This window comes from Lepidochelys olivacea (genome assembly GCF_965140295.1).
Source record: "Lepidochelys olivacea isolate rLepOli2 genome assembly, chromosome: 16".
In the NCBI taxonomy this organism is placed as follows: Eukaryota; Metazoa; Chordata; order Testudines; family Cheloniidae; genus Lepidochelys; species Lepidochelys olivacea.
In genome coordinates, this window is record NC_140426.1 from 14,367,468 (window position 1) to 14,393,513 (window position 26,046).

The following is a 26,046-nucleotide window of genomic DNA, read 5'->3' on the forward strand; positions in this document are numbered from 1 at the left end:
CTGACCCTGGATGCTATAATATACTAAATAGGCAGCATGGATCTCCAACTCTCACCATTTTGTGAAACTTACTCTGAATCCTTACTGAAATGGTTTTAGAGCTATTTCAACCATTTAGGAGTCTGTTTTACTTTTAAGCAGGTTCTTGACTTTTTATTTTCATTTATTTTTCCTAATTGAAAGAGTACCAATGGGTGGCCCTGTATCTTGGGCTCTTGCCTACCTTTATTTCTGATAAGTATTTTGTTTCCTACCACCACTCCCTGTATCAGTCCTCACTTGCAGCCAGGACTAGGAGAGGCAGTTTCCCAAAAGCAGACATTGGGGCTAGTTTGCCCAGTTCTCCTCACCCATTATTCATTATTCCATGGAGTAGGTCCTAAAAACCCAACAATGCCCACATGGCATGGTCATTGCCATTGGCTATAGAATAAGGCCACGTGTTTTTGATTCTGTAGCTGCTTGTAATCTATCACTTCCTTTTGTAGGTTGTACTTGCAGCAAGTCTCTGCAGTTGTCCCATTTGGTAGAGAAGCCAGAACGTGCTTTATCCACCAGGAATAAAACATCTCAGTAACACGCAGAATACATCTCTACAAATTACATTCCCTCACTTCATGCTATTTACATTTAAAAAAAAAAAACACACACATATGTAAGAGTCATTGCTACTTCTGCATCCCACAAAGGTCAGGCCGGACCTAATGCAGAGGCTTCTTCCAGCTTAAGACACCTGATAAGCATCATCTGCCTTCTCCAGTTTGCTGGAAGTGCAGACTACCAAGCAATCTATTTAACTGAAAGAATGTTCCAGGATCACATGTCCAAATAAGACAGGACATCTGACCCCCCTTGATATCCCAGCATAAGACACCAGGTATTGCATATGTTGCTTGGAGTGCCAAGTGCTCTGCTTATTTAACTAGGCAAGGAGGGGTGGGGAATTCCTATCTATGCATTTAAAAGTTCTCCCCCGGCTACTCTCAGCAACAATGCATAGCTTGCCATATGTTGTAGTATTTTATACCTCTAGCAACAAAGATGAACCTGTGGGTGGCCAGCACTGAGCTCAAGAAGTGCAGCTCAAGTTTTTCACCAATATTAAGTGAACCCTAAGTATTGACGATCCCCATTACATCCCAACTGAATTTCTCATTCGCTCTGTGGGTCAGGGCAGAGTGACCTAGGCAGACAGTGAACATGCCAAGCAGTTCCCCAGACACAGGGACTCTCACAATCCAACCCTCTAGCACAGTTCCTGTCTTGCATGGCTACTGGCCAAATCTTTTAAATAGAATGACCCCAAAACTGGAAGATTTGCCTGTCCCAAGGCCAATCAGCACATTTCTCATCTGCACGGAGGTTTTGCTGTGGCAGTGAGGAACTCTGGACTGATTATCAAGTGTTCATTTTGGTCCTAAACTGAGGAACACGGTATGAGTTTTGTATTTCATCTACTCCCAACAAAGCTTCTGAATACCTTTTACCGCTAGAACAACTCCGGCCCACCTGCCTACAGAACTGGTGCCATGATGTCCTGGTACATGAGAAAAGAGCAGAGATTTCATCAAGCCACCCACCAACACAAGAAGAGATACTCCACTCCCTAGTGATCGTCTAATGTATTCCTATTTGCTTATCAGGTCAAGGAAGGTTATACTCAAAAGTCAGGGGTGGGCAAACTTTTTGGCCCGAGGGCCACATCAGGGTGCGAAACTCTATGGAAGGCCAGATAGGGAAGGCTGTGCCCCCCAAACAGCCTAGCCCCTGCCCCCTACCTAACCCCGCCACCGTTGCACACATGCGCCACCCCCTTACCCTGCCGCTCAGAGCGGCAGGAGCTCGCAGCCCCACTGCCCATGCGACAGCGTGGGAGGGAGAACAGCAGGGGAGGGGCCAGGGACTAGCCTCCCGGGCCGTAATTTGCCCACCTCTGTCAAAGGTACTGTGCTAAGCTTGGCTTGAGAACAATTTCATGGACATGAAGAACTGCTCTCAGAACTGATACAGAACATCCACAATACTCCCCCAGGATGGTTAGTAAACTGTTGGTAAATATCTCAAAACAAGCAAAAGACTATAGTCCGCCATTTTAAAAGGAAACAATTTGTAATTTGTTTGAATTCATGCATATTGCAAAACCCTTAGTCAAGTTAATGTTGAATGAATAGGTTACACATGCCTCAAAACTCACTCAGTTACTCCTGTGGAAATTCTGCCCCACTATGGAAGGCAGAATTTGCACAGAATTAATTAAATTAGAAACTGGGTTGGGCTCAGGGAGAGAGACTGGAGGGGCAAAATTTTCCCCCCTCAAGATGTGCCTGGCTAGCATGTGTGACACACCAAGACTGAGGTGCCCAACAAAAGCATAACAGCAAAACACAATCTGGGTTCTTGAACACTCTACTCCTGGGGGAAACTTTTTTATTGTCTCTATTGTTAGAGACAACAAAAAAGTTTCCCTCCGGAGTAGAGACACGTGTTTTGAAATAAATTGCCAAAATAATTGAAACAGGTGTGATTATATTGTATTATTTTGACAAAATATGCAAAATTTTAAAATATTGTGTACAGAACTTTTTGGCACAGCATTCTCCCATGAGTAATAAGTGCCACAGAAAGATTCATAACATGTATAGTAAAATATATTTTATCAAACATACACAGGATTTTAGAGACAGTGTAGCCTGTTAAAGAACACCTACTGGTATCATCCCGTGCTTAATACTTTCAGTTTGAACAGTGGAATGACTGAACAGACCTTTGTCATTCACTGGACCCACCAAATTTATTATTACAGGTATCTTCATCTGATGGCAGATTTTGTTTATTTGTGTGGGGTTTTTTTGTTTTATTACTTGGAACAGAATACAATTTTTCCTGCTTTCTCTACCTCTAAATTACTTACAATATACTCATGCTTTCTATGGTATCAATACAAACTGTAGCCCAAAACATTTTGCAAGGTTAAACAATTACAGAGAAATTTAAAAGTTAGTAACAAGATCTGAAAGGAGAGGGAGGACTGATTAGGCAGAAAATTAAAGGTGACTACTCCGGATGGTAGCAGCTACAGTCAAGAAGGCAAATGATAAAGACTAACACAGACAATAGTAGAGACAGACAAGTTATTTGAGAACATTTGGGGAAAAGTCCATGGTGGGTTATAAAACAAAGACAATTTTAAACTGGAGCATGAAGCAAGCTGCAACCAGTGGAGTTTGTGGCTGGAGCAATTCAGTCACATTTCTTTGTGCACATGAGAAGGTGAGCAGAACTCACATGCTTGAATCGGGAGAGCTGGTACTTGACGAGATCAGAGAAGAGAGTTGCCATAGTCAAGGAAAGTGGAGATGAAAATAGATGAAGATTTCAACACAGGTGGAACTAAAGCAGTATCACAAAGGGAACATGCCACTGCGGTGAAGACAGGCAGATTTGCTGATATAGATGTGGGAAGAGAAAAAAAGCTCAGGCTCAAGGAGGACATCATAGTTACAGAGAGCAGAGGCAAACAGATGGTCATGGCTGAGAAGAGAAGGAGCCGTGCTTGACTCAGTTTCTTAAATATCCTTTAGTCCAAGTGAAGAGGTTTTCCACCATCGCAGAAGAGACTACTGCAGACCAAGCTGATTTATTACTTCAAACTCTGCATGTAAGTGGCTGGCCAACAAATCCCATCAGTTCACTAGTTCAATTGGCTTTAATTTCAGCAGCAAAGGCGCACTTTTGGAAGGAGACTCCAGCCCTGCAATTGATTATGATTGGTAGGAGAAATGACTGTTAGCAGTATGAATGAATGAGCAATAAAAACATGCCTTTTTAAATAGAGAGTTTTTTGTTTTGTTTTTTAAATATGGGGAGCTTAATCCCAGTGCAATAGCCAAAATAATACCCAGGCAAGTCAAACTAGTTTCCCATCTGAGCACTCTGTAGTTCAATTGGAGAAGTTACTTTTCACCTACCCTCCTATAAAGCTTTTGTAGTGTTGCTCAGACAATGACTGGCTCTTTATGCCAGAGGTAGCTGCCATCAAGTGATAGAGGAGTGGTCCCTATACAGTTAATAGCTCAGAGATCCTTCATGAGTGAGTGAAAATATAGGTGTGTGTAGATATACATCTAGTTGCTAAATTCACACCTTAGTTTTTGATGTAAGTACAGTATATGGTTTGTCTTATACCAACCAATGAGAATGAACTATTATTTAGAAAAGCAGAACATAACTGAAACCAGTATTTTGATCATCCTACACGGTTAGTGATACTGTCATTGATAGTGGTTTGGTGAAATATAGGCTGAATAGTTTTAAAGTAATCATAGGGATAAGGCCACATTATTTACATAGCAACTTTGATCTAGAAAGATGCCATAGTAATGCAACTCCATCCCCCCCATATACTGAAATGCAGCCACCTCTGAAATAGAAAGCAGTAGTTATTCTGTACCAAAAATACTATGCAGCAACAATAATTTCTACACCTGAAAGTTTTCATCAAAAGAAAACTGAGGTAATTGGAGTATTGCCCAGGAACCTACACTGATTTAATGTTTGCAGCACACACTCAGCACAAGATCAGTGTTAAGAAAAGGAGGACTTGTGGCACCTTAGAGACTAAAATTTGAGCATAAACTTTCATGAGCTACAGCTCATTTCACGAAAGCTTGTGCTCAAATAAATTTGTTAGTCTCTAAGGTGCCACAAGTCCTCCTTTTCTTTTTGCAGATACATGGCTGCTACTCTGAAAGATCAGTGTTGTTACTACAAGAATCCAGCTCATTTATTAAGGCAAGTGGGTTTGTAAACTCACTAACATTAGACACACATATCAGTCCAATCCACATTTAAGGTTGAAGCTAGCCTTTCTTCATAAGAGTAATTCTCTCCCCCACTCCACAAAAACTGAAGTGGTACTCCAATCCTGCAACTCATTACAAATGGTAGGAAAGAAGAACGCTAGGTGCCCGAGTGCTTGTCTACACTTACAGGGGATAATGAAGACCCGCTAAATCGACTGCGGATTGCTCTCCCGTCAACTCCTGTACCCCACCTGAACGAGAAGCGCAAGCATCAGAGACATAGTGTAGCGTGGACCCCATCCAAGTACATCGACTTCAGCTACATTATTCAAGTAGCTGAAGTTGCTTAACTTAGATCGATCTCCCCCCATAGTGCAGACAAGGCCTGAACCACAGCTAACCCACCTGAAGTTTCACAAATGTGAATTTGTGCTCAAGTAGAATTTTCTTGAGCAGTTTGAGACATCAGGTAATGGGTCTGGAGACATGGGGATTACAATATTTTCACTTAACATAGTCCCTTAACATGACTCCAAATTAGTTGACCCTGACTAATACTGGTGCTTCTGGCTAGTTTTAAGAATGAGAAAAGGAGGGGGACTAGTTAATAAACTATCTGGGAAACAGGAAACATTTCTCTCAGAAGTTTATCCAATTTTTCATTAAAATTATATTTTGATGGAAATATTCCAACCAGACCTACCAAAGGGTTGTTTTCACATACTCAAAGCTTTGCAACATTTTAAACTCTGCATCCTAGCTAATGCACTTATTAAGCACATATTGCCCCAATGGATAAATTATGAAATGTGCAACACCCTAGCATACGCTTTATAAACTCTGAATGTCCAAAAGCCCCAGCTTTAGAGAGAAGAGACTTGGCTACTCTCTTTAGTGGGGGAAAAAGTGAATAGGGATAACCATGGCAATGACAGGAGAATAGGGAGAGAGAGAAAGTGAGCCCAGTGAAGGGATAGTGTTGACAGAGGAAAGAGCCTTCACTGAAGAACAGGCTGGATAAAGTGAGTTCATACAGCCTGTTTCCCAATTAGAAGCATATATTCCTGCCCCTGTGAGCATTTCCTCACTGGGCTTCCTGCAATATGGTGGTTTTCATCTCACATGAGATGCATACACACACACCCCTACCTTAGAAAATGTGATGCCAGATAGAACGACGCTGCCAGGGAAGAAAAGGGCCTGCATGCTGAACTGCCCAGGCATGTAGATGTGAGCACAGAATGTTCTGTTGCTCGAACCAACACAATTCTCCCCGAGAGTAAGAAGCTCAGTGCCCATGAAGAACAGCTAGACAGGCATTTTATGAGGGCAAATGCAGATGGTTTATAGTTTGATGTTAAGCTTAGATTTCACAACCTAAACGCTTCTCAGTGCGGAGAATCACAGATTAGACACAGAATCCCACAGATACAGTCAAAAACAAAATACCTGCACAGCTTGTTAGTTTCATCACAGGATCTGTGCAGCTGGCAAGATCTTCATGTAACTGAAGAATTCTTTCCCTTTACTTCAAAAAAGTGTAATTCTCAGGCAAAAAGTTATGTTGAAGAAAATATCACTTAGGAAAAAAAAAACACCTGTGAGAATATTGTTTTCATACACAAACATTAGAAAGTCTAATTCTAGAGGAACGAAAGGATGAAAGTCACCCAAACAATCTCCATAACGCTACCCTGAGCACAGCAAGAGTTTGAGGATCATGAGGACTTTAAGAACACAAGTGTTCATTTTATAAGAGACTCCAAAAGTTAAATACATTTTACTAGACTATTTCTTTCACTCTTTCAGAAATTTTACACTGCCCGATCATATTTATAGACTACTAATTCAGGAAGTCTGGGTTCTTTAGGGACATGGACACACACACACAGTGCAGGACACTTAAAACTAAAAAGCACTAATAAGTACAAGGGCTCTACACTGATCCACAAAGGTAAATGCTTCCAGCGACAATCAGATACAGCTACAGTACCTACAGGACCAGATCTTGTAAGCCTAGTATCCTCAGTTATGGGTTTTACATGAACAACAGATGGAGGCATGAGAGTGAAATATCACAATATCAGAGACTCATGTAAAAGTCAACGTGCTGCAATATGTATCTGATATATGCCACATGTTAGCTATACAAATACACCAGCTCTGCTGAATGTAATATACCCTCCGTCATAAGCTGCAAACTCCTTAAAGTTATTACAAAAACTGATTTAGTGCTTTGGAAACTATTTAATGTAAAAATCTTACAAACTAAGTATAGAGTTTACATCAGGAAGGCTAACATCAACAAGGGAACAGAATTAAGGCTGTTCAGATGACCTGATCTGAGTCTAGCCATACTTTACAATGCCTTTATTATTGTTTCCTAAGTGGATCCTCCTTGATTGAATTTCTGAATACTTATGTTGAGAAAAAAAATATTTTTTTCTGAAGTGATGTTTTCAACCTTAATTTCTGTTCAGTTTACAAATATTCAGATTCACAGACAGTAAGACAAATAGATTCCTGTAGTTTCAGTGTCAAGAGTGAATGGGGCTGCCTTTAGGAAACAAGAAAACCTCCTTAGCAAAGCAGTGCAGGTGTGTCTCCTCACATATACACAATCCTGCATTCCCTAGAAGCCATCCCTAAGAGGCAGGAGCACAATTGGATAATATTGCTTAAGTGTTGCCATACAACTGTGGGGCTTCTCTCCCAAGACTAACCTTGCAGGGAGGTTCCACTCCCCAAAACCAAAGCTGCTTGGAGAGGCACATTTATGGAGGAGCAACTTCCACAACAGGATCAGCATGCACTGCTCCCAAGTAACAGTGTATCTAGAACATCCACCAGATGCCACAGCTGTGCCCCCACATCAGCATGGGGTAGGCAGACATTGAATGGCAGCTGCAGGGTAGATACACAGGTAAGCCAGTTATTTTAGAAAAATACTTTCTGTCAGGATTACAGCCAGACACTTTCCCATTTGTCTAAGGATGTAAAATCTCAAGAGTCAGACCAGGATGTACTCTCCATGGAGAAAGGGTCCCCTTAGAAACAAAAGGGTTTGAGCGTGAAAAGAGCATTACCACCACCGTCTGTATGCACCCCACACCATCTTATGTGCCAGAGGGCCTCCCACACAACCCCAAACCCTACTCATCTCTAGGCCCTGCATCCATCAGTCCCTATAGTCCCCCGCAAATACACATATGGACTGTTTTCAATTAGACCCCAACTGTCTCCCTCTGCAGTCCCCAAACTAGCCTAGGCTCTGCCTCAGAATGCAACTTCTCCGCAAAGACCTTGCGTTCTTTAGGTGTGGTACTGCCCTCTCGGTGCAGGCCACCCACCCAGAGCTCCCCTTCAGTGTGGTGCCAACCCCTTTGCCGTCTACTTCCTCCACTTACACACCCAGAGCTTCCCCCCCCCCCCCCCGCAGTGTGATGCAATGCACACACCCCCTTCCCCAGTCACGCACTTGGAGGCACGTCCCCCCAAACCTCCCCCTTTACCATGATGCAATCCCCCCCGCCCATCACTCAACCCAAGGCATGCACCGCCTCCACATGATGCAATCCCCCCCTTCCCCAGTCACTCAGGGGCACGCTCCCCCCTCCCCCACCCGCCGGCATGATGCAATCATCCCTATTCCTCGGTCACTCACCTGAGCGCATACCCTCAACAGACCGCCCCCCTCAGCGTGAGGCAATCATCACTCCCTCCTTCCCCGTCACTCCCTAGACCGCCCCCCTCAGCGTGAGGCAATGCCCCTGCCCTTCCCTAGCCACTCACCATGGGGCAGGCTCCCTCCCCCACACTTCCCCACTCCGTCACCATGGGGTACGACGACGTCATCCTCCGCCCCGCACCTCCCCCCGCCCTTCATTCCCCCGGGGCGGCCCCTCCCCCCGCCCAACATTGGTGCGTTCCCCTCCGGGGCCCCGCAGCTCCCGAGCCCAGCCCGCCCCCCACACTCACCCACAGATCCCGCTCGGTGCGGTGCAGCCCCAGCTGCCCCAGCCCCACCGCCAGGTCGTGCACACAGAGCGCGCCGTCCCGGTTCACGTCGAGCTTCTGGAAGAGGGTGTGAAGACGCCGGTGCTCGGGCCCCCCGCACAGGGACCGGCCGCCCGCCTCGGAGGCGGGGGTCGCGGCTCCTGCCCGAGGGGAGCCGCACGGGCACAACACGCCGCTCACCGCCAGAGAGCGCCGCGGACCCGGCATCCTCCCGCGGCTCGCGAAACGCCGGCAAATGGCGGGACTCCCCCGCCCCCACAGAAAGGAAGTGACAACGTGCTTCCGGTTCGCGCCGCCAGGCTAATGGCCCACGTGACCCTTTTGTAGCCATTCGGAAAGGCATAGTCGCAGGGGGCGCGAGGACGGCACTGCGGACGCACCACGCACCCCCACCGTCTGAGCCAATCAAATCACGGGCGTTTGCATTTCGTCACACGCACGCCTTCGCCTCAGCCAATCAGAATACAGAGGCACCCACGCCGGAACTGGGATTTGGGACGGTATTCAAATTGATGGAGGATTCCCATTGGTAAAGCCGCGGCGGAAGGTGGAGTAAGTTGACAACAGGCCCAATGGGCTGAGACGCTGACTGCCTGAGCCCGTATTATATCTTGACAGACAGAGGATGTATCCAATAGTCTGGTAGAACAGAGGGTACTTAACTATGACTGGCAGGAACGGCACCCAATACACTATGGCGGCGGCCCCTGGAGGCGGGAACACCTTTTGACAGGCAGCATGCCGGCCTGCAGCTTGGAATGGTGCTGAGGGAAGGCGGTGCCTACTCCTGACAAGCAGCACCTTTGACCAATAGGATTATGGCGCTGGCGGCGGGAGGTGAGACCCATGTCTGACAGGCAAGCAGGGGGCCCAATGGGCCGAGGCAGGAAAGGGGCTAATTCTGGAAGCCATTACGCCACTGCCGCAGGGTGGAGGCCGTTTAGCGGGGCCTGCTGGGTGGCCGCGGTACGCAATTTGCGTATCCTTCGCTATTGAAGGGGGTAGCGCCCCAGGGCCCGTGAGGCCCCTTGGGGCCCCCCCATTTTTCCTGGCCCTATAGATCACCAGACTCTGTTAGGTCTTCGGGGCCCCTGGGTCCCACCCCTCCTCTGCCTCCGTTAGGCCCCACGTCCCTCTCAGGGCCCCTAGTAGCCCTCCTCCACCCCTCTCTGGTCCCCCCCTCCCCCGGTCCTCTAAGGTCTCCTGCCCTTCCAGGCTCCTCTAGGGCCCTTTTGGGCCCCCAGCTCCCTGTCAGGCCCCCAGCCCCCCATTCCTCTCAGGCCTCCTGCCCTTCCAACCCCCTCTAGGGCACTTTGCCCCCCTCCCCCCACCCCCTGTCAGACCTTCTGAGCTCCCATCTCCCCCGCAGGAGTGGCTCCCCCCAGCCCCATCTCACCCTCAGCCCCGTGACCCCATGGCAATGGCATCGCCCCTGCCCCCCCCAGCGAAGAAGCGTAAGATGAACTTCTCGGAGCGGGAGGTGGAGATCATCGTGGAGGAGCTGGAGCGGGGCAAGCACCTGCTCATCAACCACTTCAACGCGGGGGTCCCGCTGGCCACCAAGGCCGCCGCCTGGCACGACATCTTGCGCCGCGTCAACGCCGTGGCCACCTGCCGCCGCGAGCTGCCGGAGGTCAAGAAGAAGTGGTCAGACCTCAAGACTGAGGTGCGGCGCAAGGTGGCGCAGGTCCGGGCCGCTATGGAAGGAGGTGGTATAGGGCAGGATGGAGCCAGCGAGGGCCAGGACGGCGAGGACCCTACTGGTGCCACAGCCACCCCTGTCATACTCACCCCCATGCAACAGCGCATCTGCAACCTGCTGGGAGAAGCCACCATCATCAGTCTGCCTACTGGGGACTGCACTGCCGGGGATGGCGCTGAGATACCCATCGCAGCCTCCACCACCACTGTCACCCTGACCCAGAGTGAGTGCTGCCCCTGATGAAGGTGCTGGATCAGAAGGCCATACAGGGGTCCCTGCAATTATCCCATGAATAGTGAGAAGGGGCCCTGCTACCCATGCGGAGCAGCCCCCATTCCTCAAAAGGGCAGCAAAATGAAACCGTGGCATCTTTTACAATATAGTGAAAATGGCACCCCTATAAGCCCTGGTGCTATAGAGGCACAGGATATGCAGGTACTGAAAGCCACCCCTGTTTGACAGCAAGGTCAGTCTTAAGAGCAAGGAAACCAAACAGCCTTTTGGGGACTTGGCATCCCAGTGCACCTTTGCAACAAACAGGCTGCCCCAGCCTCCCTCTGGAGGATAACTATAAGGCTGTATCATAGGATGGTTAGTAGCTATGCATAGTTGTATGTGATTAAAGCTGATTCAGGCTTATGAGTGGGGTAACAAATTATAAAAGGGAGCAAAGATGGATTAAGGGGGCTTAGTAGAGAAAGGAAAAACTTGAAAACTGAGCTTTCTAGACCAGAATAAAAGCTCACAGAACATGGTTATCTGCACAGATATCTTTCTTATGCTTTCCTTCCCATTGAATGGATCCTCATGCTGTTCAGTCAGGATGGAGCAAAATAGGAAACTACAGAGACCTCTGGCTATATATATTTGTTAAGCTAGTTTATACAGAGCTTTTTTGATGTTTAGATGTTCAGAGATCTGCAGGTTGAAACAGCAGCACCTAGCTGTTTTGACACTGTGATGAATAAGTGAAACCTATTTTGTCGTGCAACGGCTGAGATTAATAGATTTGTCTTCTGTGGCTACTCCCAGCGCTTCCTCCATCCCCCACCCCCTTGTGAGTTACGGAAGATGGAAGTACATTTCTATTCCTTCTGTCTTTAGAAACCTATTTCTGGGTCTGTGGAGATGTTCTAATGGATACTTGAGCAGTCGAAGGCATTCTGACCAATGCCATTTCATCTCTTACTTGTCCTTTGTGTCTATTTATTAATGTTGCTTGGACAGCTCCTCTTGAACTGGGGGTTGAGAAGTGGTGTATCTAGGTATATACTGGAGTATTCCCTACGCTTTTTGACCCTGCACTGTCCAGGCCTGGGGACAGATCCAGATCAGGAAAGATCAGTCTTCTGTAGGACTAGCTTTCTTCTTTAGTGTTCTGCATGCACATACTTCTCTGTTTTCTCCTTAGGCAGGCACTAAAGCAGGGGTGGGCAAACTTTTTGGCCTGAGAGCCACATCTGGGTATGGAAATTGTATGGCAGGCCATGAATGCTCACGAAATTGAGGTTGGGGTGTGGGAGGGGGTGAGGGCTCTGGCTGGGGGTGCAGGCTCTGGGGTGGGGCCAGAAATGAGGAGTTCAGGGTGTGGGAGGAGGCTCTGGGCTGGGGCAGGGGTTTAGGGTGCGGGGGAGAGTGAGGGCTCCGGCTCTGGGGTGGGGCTGGGAATGAAGGGTTTGGGGTGCAGGAGGGTGCTCCAGGCTGGGACCGAGGGGCTCAGAGGGCGCGAGGGGGGATCACGGCTGGAGCAGAGGGTTGGGGTGCGGAAGGAGGTCAGGGGTGCAGGCTCTGGGCGGTGCTTACCTCAAGCAGCTCCTGGAAGCAGCAGTATGTCCCTCCTTCAGCTCCTACGCAGAAGCGCAGCCAGGCAGCTTTGCGTGCTGCCCCGTCCGCAGGCGCCGCCCCTGCAGCTCCCATTGGCCATGGTTCCCAGCCAATGGGAGCTGTGGGGGCGGCGCTTGGGTCGGGGGCAGCACACGGAGCCGTTTGGCTGCTCCTACGTGTAGGAGGTGGAGTGGGGACATGCCTTTGCTTCTGGGAGCAGCATGGATCAGGGCAAGCCCCAGACCCTGCTCCCCAGCAGGAGCTAAAGGGACAGACGTTTTAATCTGTTTTAATCTGACATGGCCTGCGAGCCGTAGTTTGCCCACCCCTGCACTAAACCCCTGGCACTTACATTTGTTAGTGGTGTTCTATAGACCAGTGGTTCTCAACCAGGGGTCCAAGGCCCCCTGGGAGGCCACAAGCAGGTTTCGGGGGGCTGCCAAGTGGGGCCAGCATTAGACTCACCAGGGCCCTGGGCAGAAAGCCAAAGCCTGAGCAATGTAGTTTTGTGGAGGCTCCTGTGGCTTGGGGCCCCAGGCAGTTGCCCTGTTGCTACCCTGTTATTGTGACACATGTGGGGCCATGGAGTTTTTATAGCATATTGGGGGGGCCTCACAAAGAAAAAGGTTGAGAACCCCTGCTGTAGACCTTCACCCAAAGAGCTGCAGTCTCTGACTTTTCATTTGTGCCTAGTTCCTGCAGAGACAACTTACCATAGTCTGGAGGATGGAGTGGTGGAGTACTGCACGACAGAGGCTCCCACAACTGTTACTGCTGAAGCACCCTTGGAGATGATGGCACATCAAGCTGAGGCATCCATGAAACCCCAGGAGCTGAAGAGCCGAATTGCCCTAAATTCAGCCAAGCTCCTGCAGGAGCAGCGAGTGACCAACCTACATGTGAAGGAGATCGCCCAGCACTTGGAACAGCAAAATGACCTGCTGCAGATGATCCGTCGCTCTCAGGAGGTGCAGGCATGCGCACAAGAGCGTCAGGCGCAGGCTATGGAAGGGACCCAGGCTGCTCTGAGTGCCCTCATCCAGATCTTACGCCCCATGATCAAGGACTTCCGTCGATTCCTGCAAAGTAATACACCCAATCCTTCGGTAACTGCTGACCCCAGCCATGTGGCCCAGAATGGGCAACAAGATGGCATCATCCAATGAAATAGGGACCGACTGGACTCTTCTCTCAAAAGAGCTACATTTGCTGCTGTTGGACACACTGGGTCAGAGGTAGGAGGGACAAGATCTTCTCTTGTCATTGTGGATTGGTTGAGTTCCCGTCCTCTGGGGTCAAAAGCTGTTCCTGGACAGCATCTTTTTCTGTGATGATCCTGCACTATCTGCTTCTGTGGACTCAACATCCAGGATGGGAGCCAGGATATGTGATTAAACTTGGAAGTTAGTGTTGTTGGATTTGTTTTTGTTTTTTTTTTAAAGACAAATATTTTTTCCATATAGATTTCTAAAAAGACAATTATTTTTATTTCTATCTTAAAAAACGACACCTCTTCCCAAGGCATACAGCCTTTAACTGGCTTCTAACACACGGAGTGTCTTGCAGGCATGGCTCATCTTTGAAGGTGCCCAGATAGTACAGAGGAGCTAATGCAGTCCAGTCTCTTGCTGGACATTTGTAGAGTAATAATATGGTACCTGAGGTGGTGCAGCCACATCTCTGTGCTGGAGGTTTGTGGATGCTGCTCTCTAAGGGTGAAAGTCAGCCCTGTACAGAGGACCTGCACAAGGCCTGTCGACAACCTAAATCCCATGGAAGTCCCACTTTAGCTCTCAAAGGCCTCTGCTGGCCTTCTGCACCGTGGTGAATTTCATCCAAACCTAGCAGAGGTGTTTTTACATGTGTATTAAATGTCTCTTAGTACTTAAGAGAATGAATAAATATGAATTTCATTCGGGTAGGTTTACATACAGATGAAACCAGTGGACTAGGTACTGCAGTATAGTTTGAAATCTGTGCAGTATGTTACCACAACAAGGTGGGGAAAATATGGAGTTTTCAGCAGAGCCATAAATCTAAAAGTCTTTGCTTGTGTGAGTTTGTCAACTATTTGCTATTTCAACAGTGTGGGAGGGAGGTTGGTTTTTGTTTACAGTTTGTCATTTATTTTGTATTTTTAAGGCATTAGAAACAAATTCTGTTGTCTTTAGTCAATATACAGTTGACTTCAGTAGGCATTTTGACTGCCTAAGGACTATGGGATTTGGCCCCAAACCTTTTTCTTAAGATTATATTGGGGAAAAAATGATCCTTCACACCTACTACCCTTCCTCCTTTTTGAGCTGTTCTGGCTTTTGGGGCCCGGAACGAAGTAAGAGCAGTTAGGCAGTTGACTTGATAGTGTGAATGTGGTTGTTATAGATATGCACCAACTTCATAAATGAATTTTTTTTATTTCAGATGAAAAGCTTCACCTCAACATGTGTAGAAGATTATTGATTTGTTTAAAAAAATAATAATTTTATTGTTAATGTCTTCCTTCTGCCCCCCCCCCCACTTGCAGAACCAATGAGTCAAAATTACGGATTAATACTTGCCAAATATTACTGTTAAAATTGAACTTTATAAAGCTGAGTTAAGTTTGCTGTTGAACTCTCTGTAGGGCTGAGAAGCAGTGAGCTGAAATTCATGATGGAATGAATGTGCACAATTAAATTATAAACCCCTGAATATATCTTTCTATGATGGAAATATTGATGGGGCCCTTAACCGACCAGTACATGGGATATTGCTATATTTAATAACCTTTATTTTATTGGTAGTTCAACTGTCTCTTGGAAGGAGGAGGAAGGGATAATGAACAGTGTTGTTTGAAAGCTTTGGCCCATGGAAGATCCTTCACCCATTCATTCAGTCTTCCACTCCTGAGTCAGAAAAGCACCATCACTGGCTTTCCCACCTTGTTCACCATCTAACCACATCAGTACAATTTTCTTGGCTTGTTTCTCTCAAACCCTGTGGAATCAAATCAATGACTCAGTTGCAGTTTATTTTTAAAACAGACACTGCATCATATCTGTTTGGTTTTACGTCACTTGTGAATATGAATACCAATATGAATTTTTAATAAAAATGATTTTTTTTGGTAAATCGCTCTCAGTATATCCGTATTTTCCATAGGGAAAAAAATATGACACAAGGCAGAAAAGGACTCAAAAGTCGGGAAATACCAAAGTTAAGCAAAAAGAAAAGGAGTACTTGTGGCACCTTAGAGACTAACCAATTTATTTGAGCATGAGCTTTCGTGAGCTACAGCTCACGGATGCTACATTGCATCCGATGAAGTGAGCTGTAGCTCACGAAAGCTCATGCTCAAATAAATTGGTTAGTCTCTAAGGTGCCACAAGTCCTCCTTTTCTTTCTGTTTATGACAGACAACGATGACTCATGAAAATCACATTGTATTCATCTGTCATGAGCTGGATGCAGTGTAACATCCTAGAATAATAAAGGACAAAGTGCTGGCATTTATAAGGCTTTAGAATTGACTTACATTAACTTTTTCAATGACTGCAGCCCAAGAAGTGGTTTCTGTAATGCATCTTACTGCAAATAGTTACTACAGGTAGTTGAATGCCTGGCACTTGGAAACACCAATTTGTATGTCAGGGAGAAATATTGTGCTAACACAAATCAATAGCATTCAAATGTAAATTGTGTACATAAATTCTCACTCATGAAAAAACTGCAGCAATATTTTAAATATAGTACAAGCTGCCTGTCTAGAGCGCAACCATTGATCATTGATTGGTTTAGTGGAGCCCTATGAGGAATAAAGAAAAAAATAGTGCACTCAGGCTGAAAACTAGATAGTAAAGGGAAACATCACAAGAAGGTATCCCAACTGTGGTTTAGGGGAGAAGAGGGTGTTATACTGATTGAACACAAAAATAGTGCCCAATAGGGACAGAAAAGAAGAAGCAAAGTATCCAGGATGCTGATCTATGCCCCAAGCCTGCTGCTCTTCGTTGGAACTGGAGAGTTCAGTAGCAAGCTGCCTGGACTGAGGACAGCCATTCAGGAATGTACCAAGCAAGGATGTTCTTCTCCAACAGGACACAGCAGATGTGAAAGAGTATCCTACAAATGTGATTTGAGGATCTGTAGCGTAAATCACCAAAGCTAGGAAACAATGCTATAGAGTAAACACTACTGGGAATTCTGGTTTGTCAGTGGTATATAGCACACATTTCAAGTGTTGGAGGTTTGGGAGATAAACCTTGAAGTGGTCTCTGGTCCATCAGAGGCCATTCCAGATTGGCCAGGTTGCTTTACGTGTGCCAGTCTACCCCTGGAGCAAATATATAGTTTTAAAGGTGTTCAGCTGGCTGGTGATGTACACTCAGAATTCATTTCAATTCTCTCCTGCAGATGGCACCATATAACAGAATGGAGAAATTGCTGCAGCTGATAACATGGCCAGGCATTCCACTGAGATCTTAGTTCAGCCATGAGCAATCAATTATTAACATATATGTTTTAAATCCTACAGCTGGAAAGCCCTACAGTTGCACTGGCAGGGAGACATACCAGACTGATCTAAAAAGTCTCCCCAATCTCTATCTCCTATGATTCTATTTGCTCCTCTCACAATTCTCTCTCTCCTTTTTGAGGCTGACTGACAAGCTGAAAAGAAATGCAGCATAGCAGAGGGGGGGAAAAAAGCCCTGTGTCCAAACAAAAGACAGGTTGGCTGAGAATGCAAAACAACATACCCTTCCACCAAAAACAGACAAAGAACTTGAACATTTGGAACTCCCTTTTTTGATGTGCTTGCTAATGAACAGTATTTCTAGTAAACAAGTTTACTACAGAATAAAAGGGACAGACAAGATATAAAGACAGATCAGTTATGCATTTACAAGCAAAGGGATGGAAATCAAAGTTTTTGATAAGCATAGCACATGATATGTCTGTATCTCCTGTATATCCGGTGTGCATGTAAGTTACTTTATAGGTTTGGTAGCTAGTAACTGGCAAAGTGATAAGAAAGGTTCAAAATGATCATGATTTGAATCTTTGTCTAATTTTTTTCCCTGCAGTATATTTTTTAAAGCTTTACTGTCAAGCCTATTTTGGCCAAATTAATCTGTGATGTAACTGCACAAGAAGTGAGATCAAGGCTGAATTTGGCCTGTTGTGTTGAGCTAGGTATGAAAGTCTAAGTATTTCAGGCCCTTCCATTTTTGCATGACACTCTTGAAAATAACTGGCAGGAGACTGGTAAATAAATGATCAATTGCACTTTATGGCTGCCAATAAAACAAGTTCAGTAAAGGTTTCCCTCGCCTATAACCTCTGAGACACATGGCCACTTGAGTCCCAGTCCTGAAAGGTGATCCACACAGGCAGACCCCGTGCCTGTGCAGAACTTCATTAACATCAGTGAGACTCCATATGGGCATAAGGATCTGCCCATATGGATCAGGATCAGGATGTGGGTTAGGACAGGAAGGTCTGGGTTGCTTTCCCCTCTCAGGTAAATCTCTTTCTTCCCTGAGCTCCCTTTTAATAGACAAGGCTGTTGCCTTCTTCCTCACAGCAATGTCTGGTGATTAGCTTCTAAAGTGTTATTTTCTTAAACTCCATGTATTATAAGCGAGATGGCAAGGCTTAACGTTAGCTGGGATACCAGGGGACTGCAGACCAGGTCTGAGGCAGGTCAGTTAAAGAAAGGCGGCAAATGAGAAAGAAGGTAAAGACAGGACCAAGGCTTAAGTAGTTAGGAGTTAAGCATTGTCTATCTCCACCTGGAATATTTTTATATACATTTCTTGCTCTTTTCAGAGTACTTGTAACTGATGCTGTAAAGCACACATCTCAGCCATGAGGCACCCCTTCTCAGCATCCTAAAGGGACACAAAAAAGAGAAGACAACCACTAGAGAAGCAAAACAAGTACACAATCAACAAAAGAAGAGAGAAAAACTATACAACCGCATATTAAATCATCAAAAGAATAACAGTAATTAAAAACACAAGCTCCTTGCCCTCTCAGGCACCATCCAAAGGTGGCAATGCTCTCCGTAACAGACAGTGGACAGACAGACCCAGAGTTGATCTGATAGTGGCTGGAGGAAAGGTAGAGAAGAAGAGGAAGAGGGGATCTGGTGACTGCTATGATAGCATCAGCAGGTGAGTGTGATGGGTATAGCTCCTACCCCTTGCAGCACATGCACAGCTCCTTGTGCAAGACAGAACCATTTGCAGCACCCCTGGAACAAATAAAAATGTGAATAGGTGTAAATAGATGTTTTGTGCCATGGTTGTCATGCACCTGCTTGTGAGACTCCCAGGAGCAGTGCCAGGAACTGTAGGATGGATGCAAAACTCCACAGCTAGTGTGAATGCCCCACACAATTGCAGTGTGCTATAAACATAAGACTGTATTTTATAAACAAGACAGAGGCTTCAGGCACGGCAGATACAAGTTGGAATATGTCAGAAGGAGAAAACTAAGGCCATTCTTTTCTGTTGATGTGCATCCCAGAAACAAAGGGCGATTCCTATGAGCTACTTAACATACCAAAGACACTAAGGGAAGATATTGAGACCAGTAAATAAGAAAGGTCAGGCAGCTGGAGATTTGGGATTGTCCATGGGCTCAGAGAAAGGAATACACTGATTCCAGATTGTTATGATCCCTTTTACCCATAACTAGTGTCCCAAGTCCCTTCGAACCAGGAGCATACCACTCAGGCTTAGCTGCATTCCCAGTGTGTAGCTTTTATGAACTTGGCTGGTAAGGTAAGCGTGAAATCAATTCATGGCCCTTTATTATCATAAATACTATTAACATACAGAGCTAATCAAAAATACAAGCAGATCAAAGAGGAGCTCACAGTCTGCTATTAAGTTAAGCTGAGAAGATACAAGCTTAAAGTAACTCAGTAACACAGGGATAATCCTACCTAATGAGGCTTGGCATACATTTTCCTTTGCACCACTCCCAGTAGCTCTCCAACTCCTGAGCTCTATAAATGGGGTGCATCTCTCTGCAGTAACTTGACACTGAGGCGTCCTCTGCACTATGCTGTTGCAGCTTGCACTGGTGATGCAAGGTGCAACAATGCAGTGTATTCCCACTAGCCATCCTAGTGTGGGGTCACTACTGTCCCACACGGAGCTCTCTGCAAGCATTGGAGAAGCAGTGCAGGTACCTATCCCACAGTATCTGGTATGGCTACCTAAAGCAGGTGCATTGTAGGCATAATCAATATTTGGCAGCAGTATGAAGAATACATTTATACAGCATAATTAATTTAGTGGTAACAGTTATATTCTTTGTACGATAACATGGAAAACTCATTAAAACTATTATAACTGTAGTTATAAGCTGTACTGGAACAGGTCCATTACTATGCTTATATTGTAACAATGACTGTATATAATTTGGTTTCCAAGTCTTCAGTGTTTGGCTGAAAGTGTTTTCCAGAGGAGGAAACTATCTATTTTACAAGGCTTGTTGATATACTGATTGGAGACTCCCAGTCTAAGTAATAGGACTAAATGGATCCCCAAAGGCTTTGCACGCTTTACTGACCATATCTATCTATCTAATCTCATTTCACCCAGCCCAGCCCCCGTTAAAATTTATCTCACCTCACTTTATCCTTGCTTTTTCACTATCTCCCTCAATTCTTTTCCCTCTTCTCCCCCTCCCCCAAAATATATTTCTGTCTCTTAAAATTATTTCCTACCTGTACCTGTAATCATTGGTAGCCGTTACTTGGCAACTTCACAGCTACTTGTTCTGCTTGAATTCACTCTCCATTTCCTCACTTTTATATCCTGCTACCCAGTGCACTCTATTATACACCTCCATAATTATGAACACGTCCATTAAGTCACCTCCAAACTTCCTGTCTGACCAGAACAAGCTGATGTAGCATATTCTTCAGAGCAATCATATTTTCCAAAAGGGATCAGAGCTAGATACTGTTCACTGGATTAGGTGTAACCAGGGTTCTGTACAAAACCAATCTAATTCCTCTGATATATAATCGTTTTTGAGGAAGAAAGAGGAGCTCAGGTTTTTAAAAAGGATGGAGCCAGGCAATCAGGGACGTAAAAACTATGGGCCAGAGCCTGAACAGCTAGGGATTCCTTCAGTGTGATGAAATCAAGGAGTGGTGTGTAGAAATACCAAAGCCAGCTATACAAACCCCTCCCCTCTGAATAAGGGGTATCTCAGGAAGAGGATCGTGTCCAAAACGTAGTATGCCCTATGGGGTGGTTAAAAACAAACTCAATTTTGGGCAGCCTGGAGGCTGCTCTATCTTGTGTGTTGGACCAAATCAAACCCTGGCTTTCCTCAGGCCTGGGAGGAGGGAAAGGTCACCTTTACCCCTGGCCTACCCTTTCTTGGGTCCTTAGCTGAACAATGCGTAGACAGACCTGAAGATCTGGTTCATCTTAATCTCTGAGATCACTCCCTTAATTTATATGGGTTTACCCTACATATAAATTTGATCCAAAGTGAGCGATTTTGACCTGCACCCTGAAAGTAATGTGCTGTCTGTGGAGCTGAGCATGGGGTGGTCTAGCCATGCTGCTCCTGACTTCCGGGAACGTGGGGAGCAGGATTTTGCACCTGCTTGAGTCTAAAGAGCTAAGGACTTGGAGATGCTATACGCTTTCATTATAATCCCTATGATATCTTCATGGAACTCACTAGTTAATTACATCTTTACTCATCAGTACACCCTAAATCATGCTTCCCTAATTACTGGCCCTTTGAAGATTCTAATTTATCAAGACACAAATGTGCAGTAAAAATACAGAAATACCAACATGGAGAGTTTCAGAATAATGAAGAATCTGTGTCCCAAGAGTTTAATCCCAGTTTCATGACACTTCCTTTGTTAGAGAGACATATATCTCTGAGAATCGAACTACAGTTGTTATATTGCAGACTGTTCAGCAATTCTCTGGGCATTTTTCCAAGTTAATTTATTTTCAACGTCAGGCACATTATTCAATTAATTATAAAGCAAACATTGAGGTTTTCAAGAGATATTTCTGACAAAGCTGTAGAGTAAATATGCGTGAGAACAGCAGGGCTTAAAATCTCTGTAAATTTTAACATCCAGTCCTGATTGCTATAAACAAAGGAGATAAGTCCTTAGGGGAGTTATTGATGAGTGAATCACAATAGATATCCCTAGTGGCCTACTAAAGGGACAATTAATCCTTTCTCTAGTGATGAAAGTGGATACACCATACTTCTGACAGTGGATCTTACAGAAAGCATGCAAAAGGAGAGGTGACCTTGAAACACTTCCAAAATTCTACAAGGACCTCCACACCTTTCACAGCTTGGCAGATTTAAAATGTCCAGCAGATTTGACTCTTCACCATGGCATTTCTATTAAATCAAGGAATAGGAGGTGGAAAGAGTTAATATCCACCAACGCCTGGTTGCCCTTGTAAGCACAAGACATCAATTTACAGGGTATGGGATACAACCCCTTAATCTTAAAAAGGGTTCCCCCCTGCTCAAGGCTGTGCTGAAAAGTTAACCCCCTCCATCACGCTCACCTCATAGGCGCCTGCCAAGAGGCCGGGAGGAAAACAATTAATTCCTGACCCTGAATTTGACAATCAGTTTAACCCTGTGTGTGTGAGCAAGAATCAGCATGGCAAAGTGTTCACCCTAATCAGACCTGAAGATATCACTGGGTCCAAGTACGTTTCCATGTGCTTTTTCTGTCACTGAAAAAATATTTCATACTGGAGGGGAAATAATTTAATAGTTCTTGGTATTGTCAGCATTAGTGATTAAAGGCAGTGATTCTAGATGTTTAATAGGAGCAATGGGAGACTGGCAATGGGAGCCAGGACTCCTGGGTTTTCATCCTGTCTCTGCCAGACTTGCTGTATGACACTGGGCAAGTCACCTCCCTTCTCTAGGCCTCAGTTTCTCTATCACTATGTGGGTAATGGTCCTGATTCTAGAAGGCCCTTAAGCACATCCCTAACATCAAGTCCATAAGTCCCAATGATGATTGTAAGCCCTTTGGGACCGGGACCATCTTTTTGTTCTGTTTGTACTGGTCCTAGCAAAATTGGGACTTGGGCCATGACTGGACCGCCTAGGCATTACCATAATACAAACAGATAAATAAATAGTAATATAAATGATTTACATGCTTGAAGTTAGGAATGTGCTGAAGGACCTTCCTGAATCCAGGCCAATAGTAGTCAATGGGATCAGAGAGCTGTGTGAATTAAGGGCTCGGGGCAGACGTAGAGTGCTATGGAAGGGCTAAATATAAGTGTTATTGTCATCACCAATAAGTTATCACAAGCCTCGTGATATTTGATGGTTTTCTTTAAAGACCTAGGCCCACGTCCTCTCAAGTATTTAGGTGAAATCAGTGGGAGTTAGGCACCATCTCCTGACGTCATGTGACAAGGCAAGACTCCCAGCTTTCATTTAGAAATAAAAGTAACTTTCTAGCCTTCGTGGCTGCAGAGAAAAGCTAGAAAACATGACACGAATGCACCCCCCGAGTCTCCAACCCCAAAACGCAAATAAAGCCCCACAAGTGTCTAATTGCTTTAAAAATCTTGTGCTTCCTAATCCCATCACGTGATTTTGGGGGCAGCCTGCCTAATGATTACTGAAGGTGTGGTGGTGCTGCCGTGTCCGTTTCCTGCATGGTCCTGTCCCCCTCAGTTTCCCTGACTTGCTCTCCATTTTAGATCTTTTTATTCCCCATCTAACTTTTCTCCCCCTCTTCTCCTGATTCCAGCCCCCTCTCTTCTACCCTTTATCTGCCAGTCAGATTTCCCTCTACCTTTCTTCCCCTCTTCCTCTTTTTCTCTCCCCACCCACCTTTCCCTTTCCCTTTCCCTCTCCCTCTCTTGTCTGTCTCCTTTTTCCCCCTCCCCTTTCTCTTTCACCTGAATCAAGACGAAAGGGGATGGTTTTTAAGAAGATTGACAGTTACCTCCTCCAATCACTAAGCCCCTAAGCTCTTTCCTTCCTCCCCCTAACCGTGCTGTAGCAGCCAATCCGAACCCAGGGCTAGGAGTTTGTGCCTTTGCCTCTGCCCAATCCGATGGCGCCACTCTCCCCCCCCCCCAGCCCCCGTGAGAAGGAAGGGCGTGTGGGGGGGGGTGTTGTCTGGGCTTTCGTATTCTCAAAGCTTGGCGGGCCCGCGGGGGCCTGCCACTCTCTACGCCATTGGCGTGGCGGGCGCACTTGGCGTAGGCGCGCTCGCCGGGGTTGCGGGGCGGGCGGGCGGCGGCGGCGGCGGCTCTGCGGGGCGCGGGCAGAAGGTGAGAGCGGGGCCGGTGGCGGGTCCCGTGGCCGCGCCGTCCACATGCCGCGGGGCGGGGGAGGGCGCTCCGCTCACGGTGCAGAGGCGCGGCCGGCCGAGCGGAACCGGGCCGGGAGCTCGAACCGGGCCGTGGCGGGCGGGGGCCGCGGCAGGGTTCGGGCTGCTCCTGCCGCGGTGGCCCCTGGCGAGGCCGCCGTGGGCGGCCGGCAGCGGGCTGGGCTGGTTGCGCGGGGAGGCGGAGGCGGGCAGAGACCGGACTCGGCTCATCGCATGTATCAGAGAAGCCCAGCCCCAGCGTGGCCCGACCCCCTCGTGTGGACAAGGCGCTTGCAGCCGGCTCCCCTTGCCGCCGTGTTTAGTCCCTGGGCTTTCGGCGGGTTGAAGTGGGCACCGTGGTGAAAATGGGTCCGGCCGCATGAACTTGGCTGTCGTGAGGACTCGCTCTGGTGCCCCTGACCCGGGGGGGGGGGGGGGACACGCTTTATTATTCGCGCTAGTTGGGAAAAAACGGAGAAGAAAAATTGCAAGTTTCGTGTGTGTGTGTGTGTGGAGAGGGTCAAAATACTGAAACTTCCCGAAGAGCTCTGACTTACCCCCCCCCCTCCGCATTTCACCAATATTTCTTCCCGGTTTTTCATCAGATCAGCTGTTAGACTTGCCTTCCTTTGTACAGTGCTTTGAGATTTATGGATAAAAATGGTTCTAGAACAGATGAGTATTAAACACTTCTTCCAAAATAGAGAGCAACCCAGGGGCAGTAGGCAGAAAAGGGGGAAAGGGATCTCTGAAGCGGGCTAACTGGATTCCTCCTCCTTAGATTGCAGTGAGGTTGAACAGAATCTTATCCACCTAAACAGGTTTCAGAGGAGGAGCCCAGGACTGGCTGGGACTAATTTACTCGTTTCCCTCCCTACTTGACATTAGAGACCTGTTGGAGCAGTAGCAACAGACAGCAGAGACCTGTGTAAAGTAGTCGCACAAGGGGAGGAGACTGAAACCGAGAAGCCTTGAATGTGCAGTCTGCAGACCTAGGATTTCTTCAGACAGACTAGTTCAGGATGACTTCCTATCAGAGATGGTTTCTGAAGGGGGCCTGATGGACACAGAGCACCACAGCCTCTAAACAGGAGAACTGCAGGCACGGGAGCTCCTGCTGGTCCGGAGCTTGAATTTTTCTCCCTCCTTTTCCTCCTTGGAGATGTTCCAGAGGTTTACTCTGTCCTCTTCCTCCTCACCTGAAGCCTGCCAGGGCAATGATCCCACAGCCAGATCCGACCACCAAAGAGAGAAGAGGATTGTGCATTTAAAGCTGGGCCGTCATTGCAATTGAACTGAAATTTACGCTCTCCTTCTTCCACTCCTGAAATAGCTGCCTGTTCCTCTGTTTATCTGTGTGCATTTTGAGAAGCTCCTTTCTGACTCTGATTTTGTTGTTCTGCATTCCTGGACTTTTCTCACTGAGCCTGCCCATGGCTTTCCTGATGAAGAAAAAGAAGTTTAAATTTCAGACCAGTTTCACCCTGGAGGAGCTGACTGCTGTTCCCTTTGTGAATGGTGTTCTGTTCTGCAAAATCAGGCTGCTGGATGGAGGGGACTTTGCTAGTTTGTCTTCCAGGTAAGAGGCTCTGTGTAATTCTCTCTTCTCACCACCCTCAGACTTCTCCTTTCCTGGTTAAACTGTGTTGGACTGAGTTGTTTAGTATGTTGCTAACACTTGCCTGCCTCTTCCACGTGATTTTAATAATCCTGGTGCGTGCAATTTCTCTTCTCCCATCGGGACATAGCCATGAGTCTGGTCTTCGTTGGCCAGCTCTATGTGTGTGGCCTCTGACCAGAACTGAATTGAATTCTTCAGCTATTTGGAGGTGACATTTCTGAAAGATATTGGGGTCTGATGATAACTTTGGATTACAAGTCTCCCCCCACCCTCCCAAAAAAGAGAAAAAGCTTACACACACTACATATGAAAGAAATAGCCAAACAGTACTTTTGCCTAATGAGAAACTTAACTCAGTAGAAAATTGCATCTAAACTGATTGCGTGAACCCTGCTCAACTTTTCCCTCCCCGTTTGCTTCTGAATTACTGTCCTTGGTAAGGGTTGAAATAGCTTGCTTTGCATTGCAAATTGCCATGCAAAGGAAAACGGCTGCCTGGAAGTTAATGTTGTTAGTTTTAAAACCATGGTTTATCTTCTCGAATGAGTGCTGTTGAACCTCCTGTTTGCTGTAACCTTTTTAATGGAGCGAAACACTCCAGCAATAATGTAATCTGTAACATTTGGACCACTTCTGTAGAATTCTTTTATAAGGATTTCCCCCTTTCCCATTGTGGGTTGGCTTGGATTCTCTCTGCCTGCTTGGGGGCTCTTTGTCCCCACTCTCACTACAAACT

General features: G+C 46.4%; 3 protein-coding genes and 1 long non-coding RNA gene across 6 annotated transcripts in view; 2 read left to right on the forward strand and 2 right to left on the reverse strand.

Moving 5' to 3' along the window:
* The window catches only part of SLC25A25 (solute carrier family 25 member 25), a 35,603-nt gene extending 25,978 nt beyond the window's left edge, over window positions 1-9,625 (reverse strand). The window contains exon 1 of one of the 2 annotated variants that reach the window (XM_084649672.1): window positions 8,781-9,625. In XM_084649672.1, the coding sequence (XP_084505798.1) occupies window positions 8,781-9,026 (246 nt within the window). In that variant the 5' untranslated portion in view covers window positions 9,027-9,625. The remainder of the gene's footprint in view (window positions 1-8,780) is intronic. The other variant, XM_084649674.1, reaches the window with a different exon arrangement.
* On the reverse strand, window positions 2,560-8,634 carry LOC311531870. 2 transcript variants are annotated; one of them, XR_014714299.1, is made up of 5 exons: window positions 8,595-8,634; window positions 7,526-7,706; window positions 6,252-6,381; window positions 4,990-5,053; window positions 2,560-3,751 (listed from the first exon to the last, which is right to left on the reverse strand). It is a non-coding gene; the product is annotated as an uncharacterized lncRNA (long non-coding RNA). The 2 variants fall into 2 exon arrangements; XR_014714300.1 differs by lacking the exon at window positions 8,595-8,634 and adding an exon at window positions 8,467-8,558.
* Window positions 9,626-9,711: 86 nt separating the features above from the next.
* Window positions 9,712-15,456, forward strand: NAIF1 (nuclear apoptosis inducing factor 1). The gene is made up of 2 exons (XM_084649678.1): window positions 9,712-10,744; window positions 13,039-15,456. The coding sequence occupies exons 1-2, from the start codon at window positions 10,234-10,236 to the stop codon at window positions 13,509-13,511; spliced, it is 984 nt and encodes a 327-aa protein (XP_084505804.1). The 5' UTR covers window positions 9,712-10,233; the 3' UTR covers window positions 13,512-15,456.
* Window positions 15,457-23,611: 8,155 nt separating this feature from the next.
* EEIG1 (estrogen-induced osteoclastogenesis regulator 1) overlaps window positions 23,612-26,046 on the forward strand; it is a 45,221-nt gene continuing 42,786 nt past the window's right edge. Inside the window, exons 1-2 of the mRNA XM_084650066.1 lie at window positions 23,612-23,651; window positions 24,578-25,268. Coding sequence (XP_084506192.1) covers window positions 25,123-25,268 — 146 coding nt within the window. The 5' untranslated portion in view covers window positions 23,612-23,651; window positions 24,578-25,122. The remainder of the gene's footprint in view (window positions 23,652-24,577; window positions 25,269-26,046) is intronic.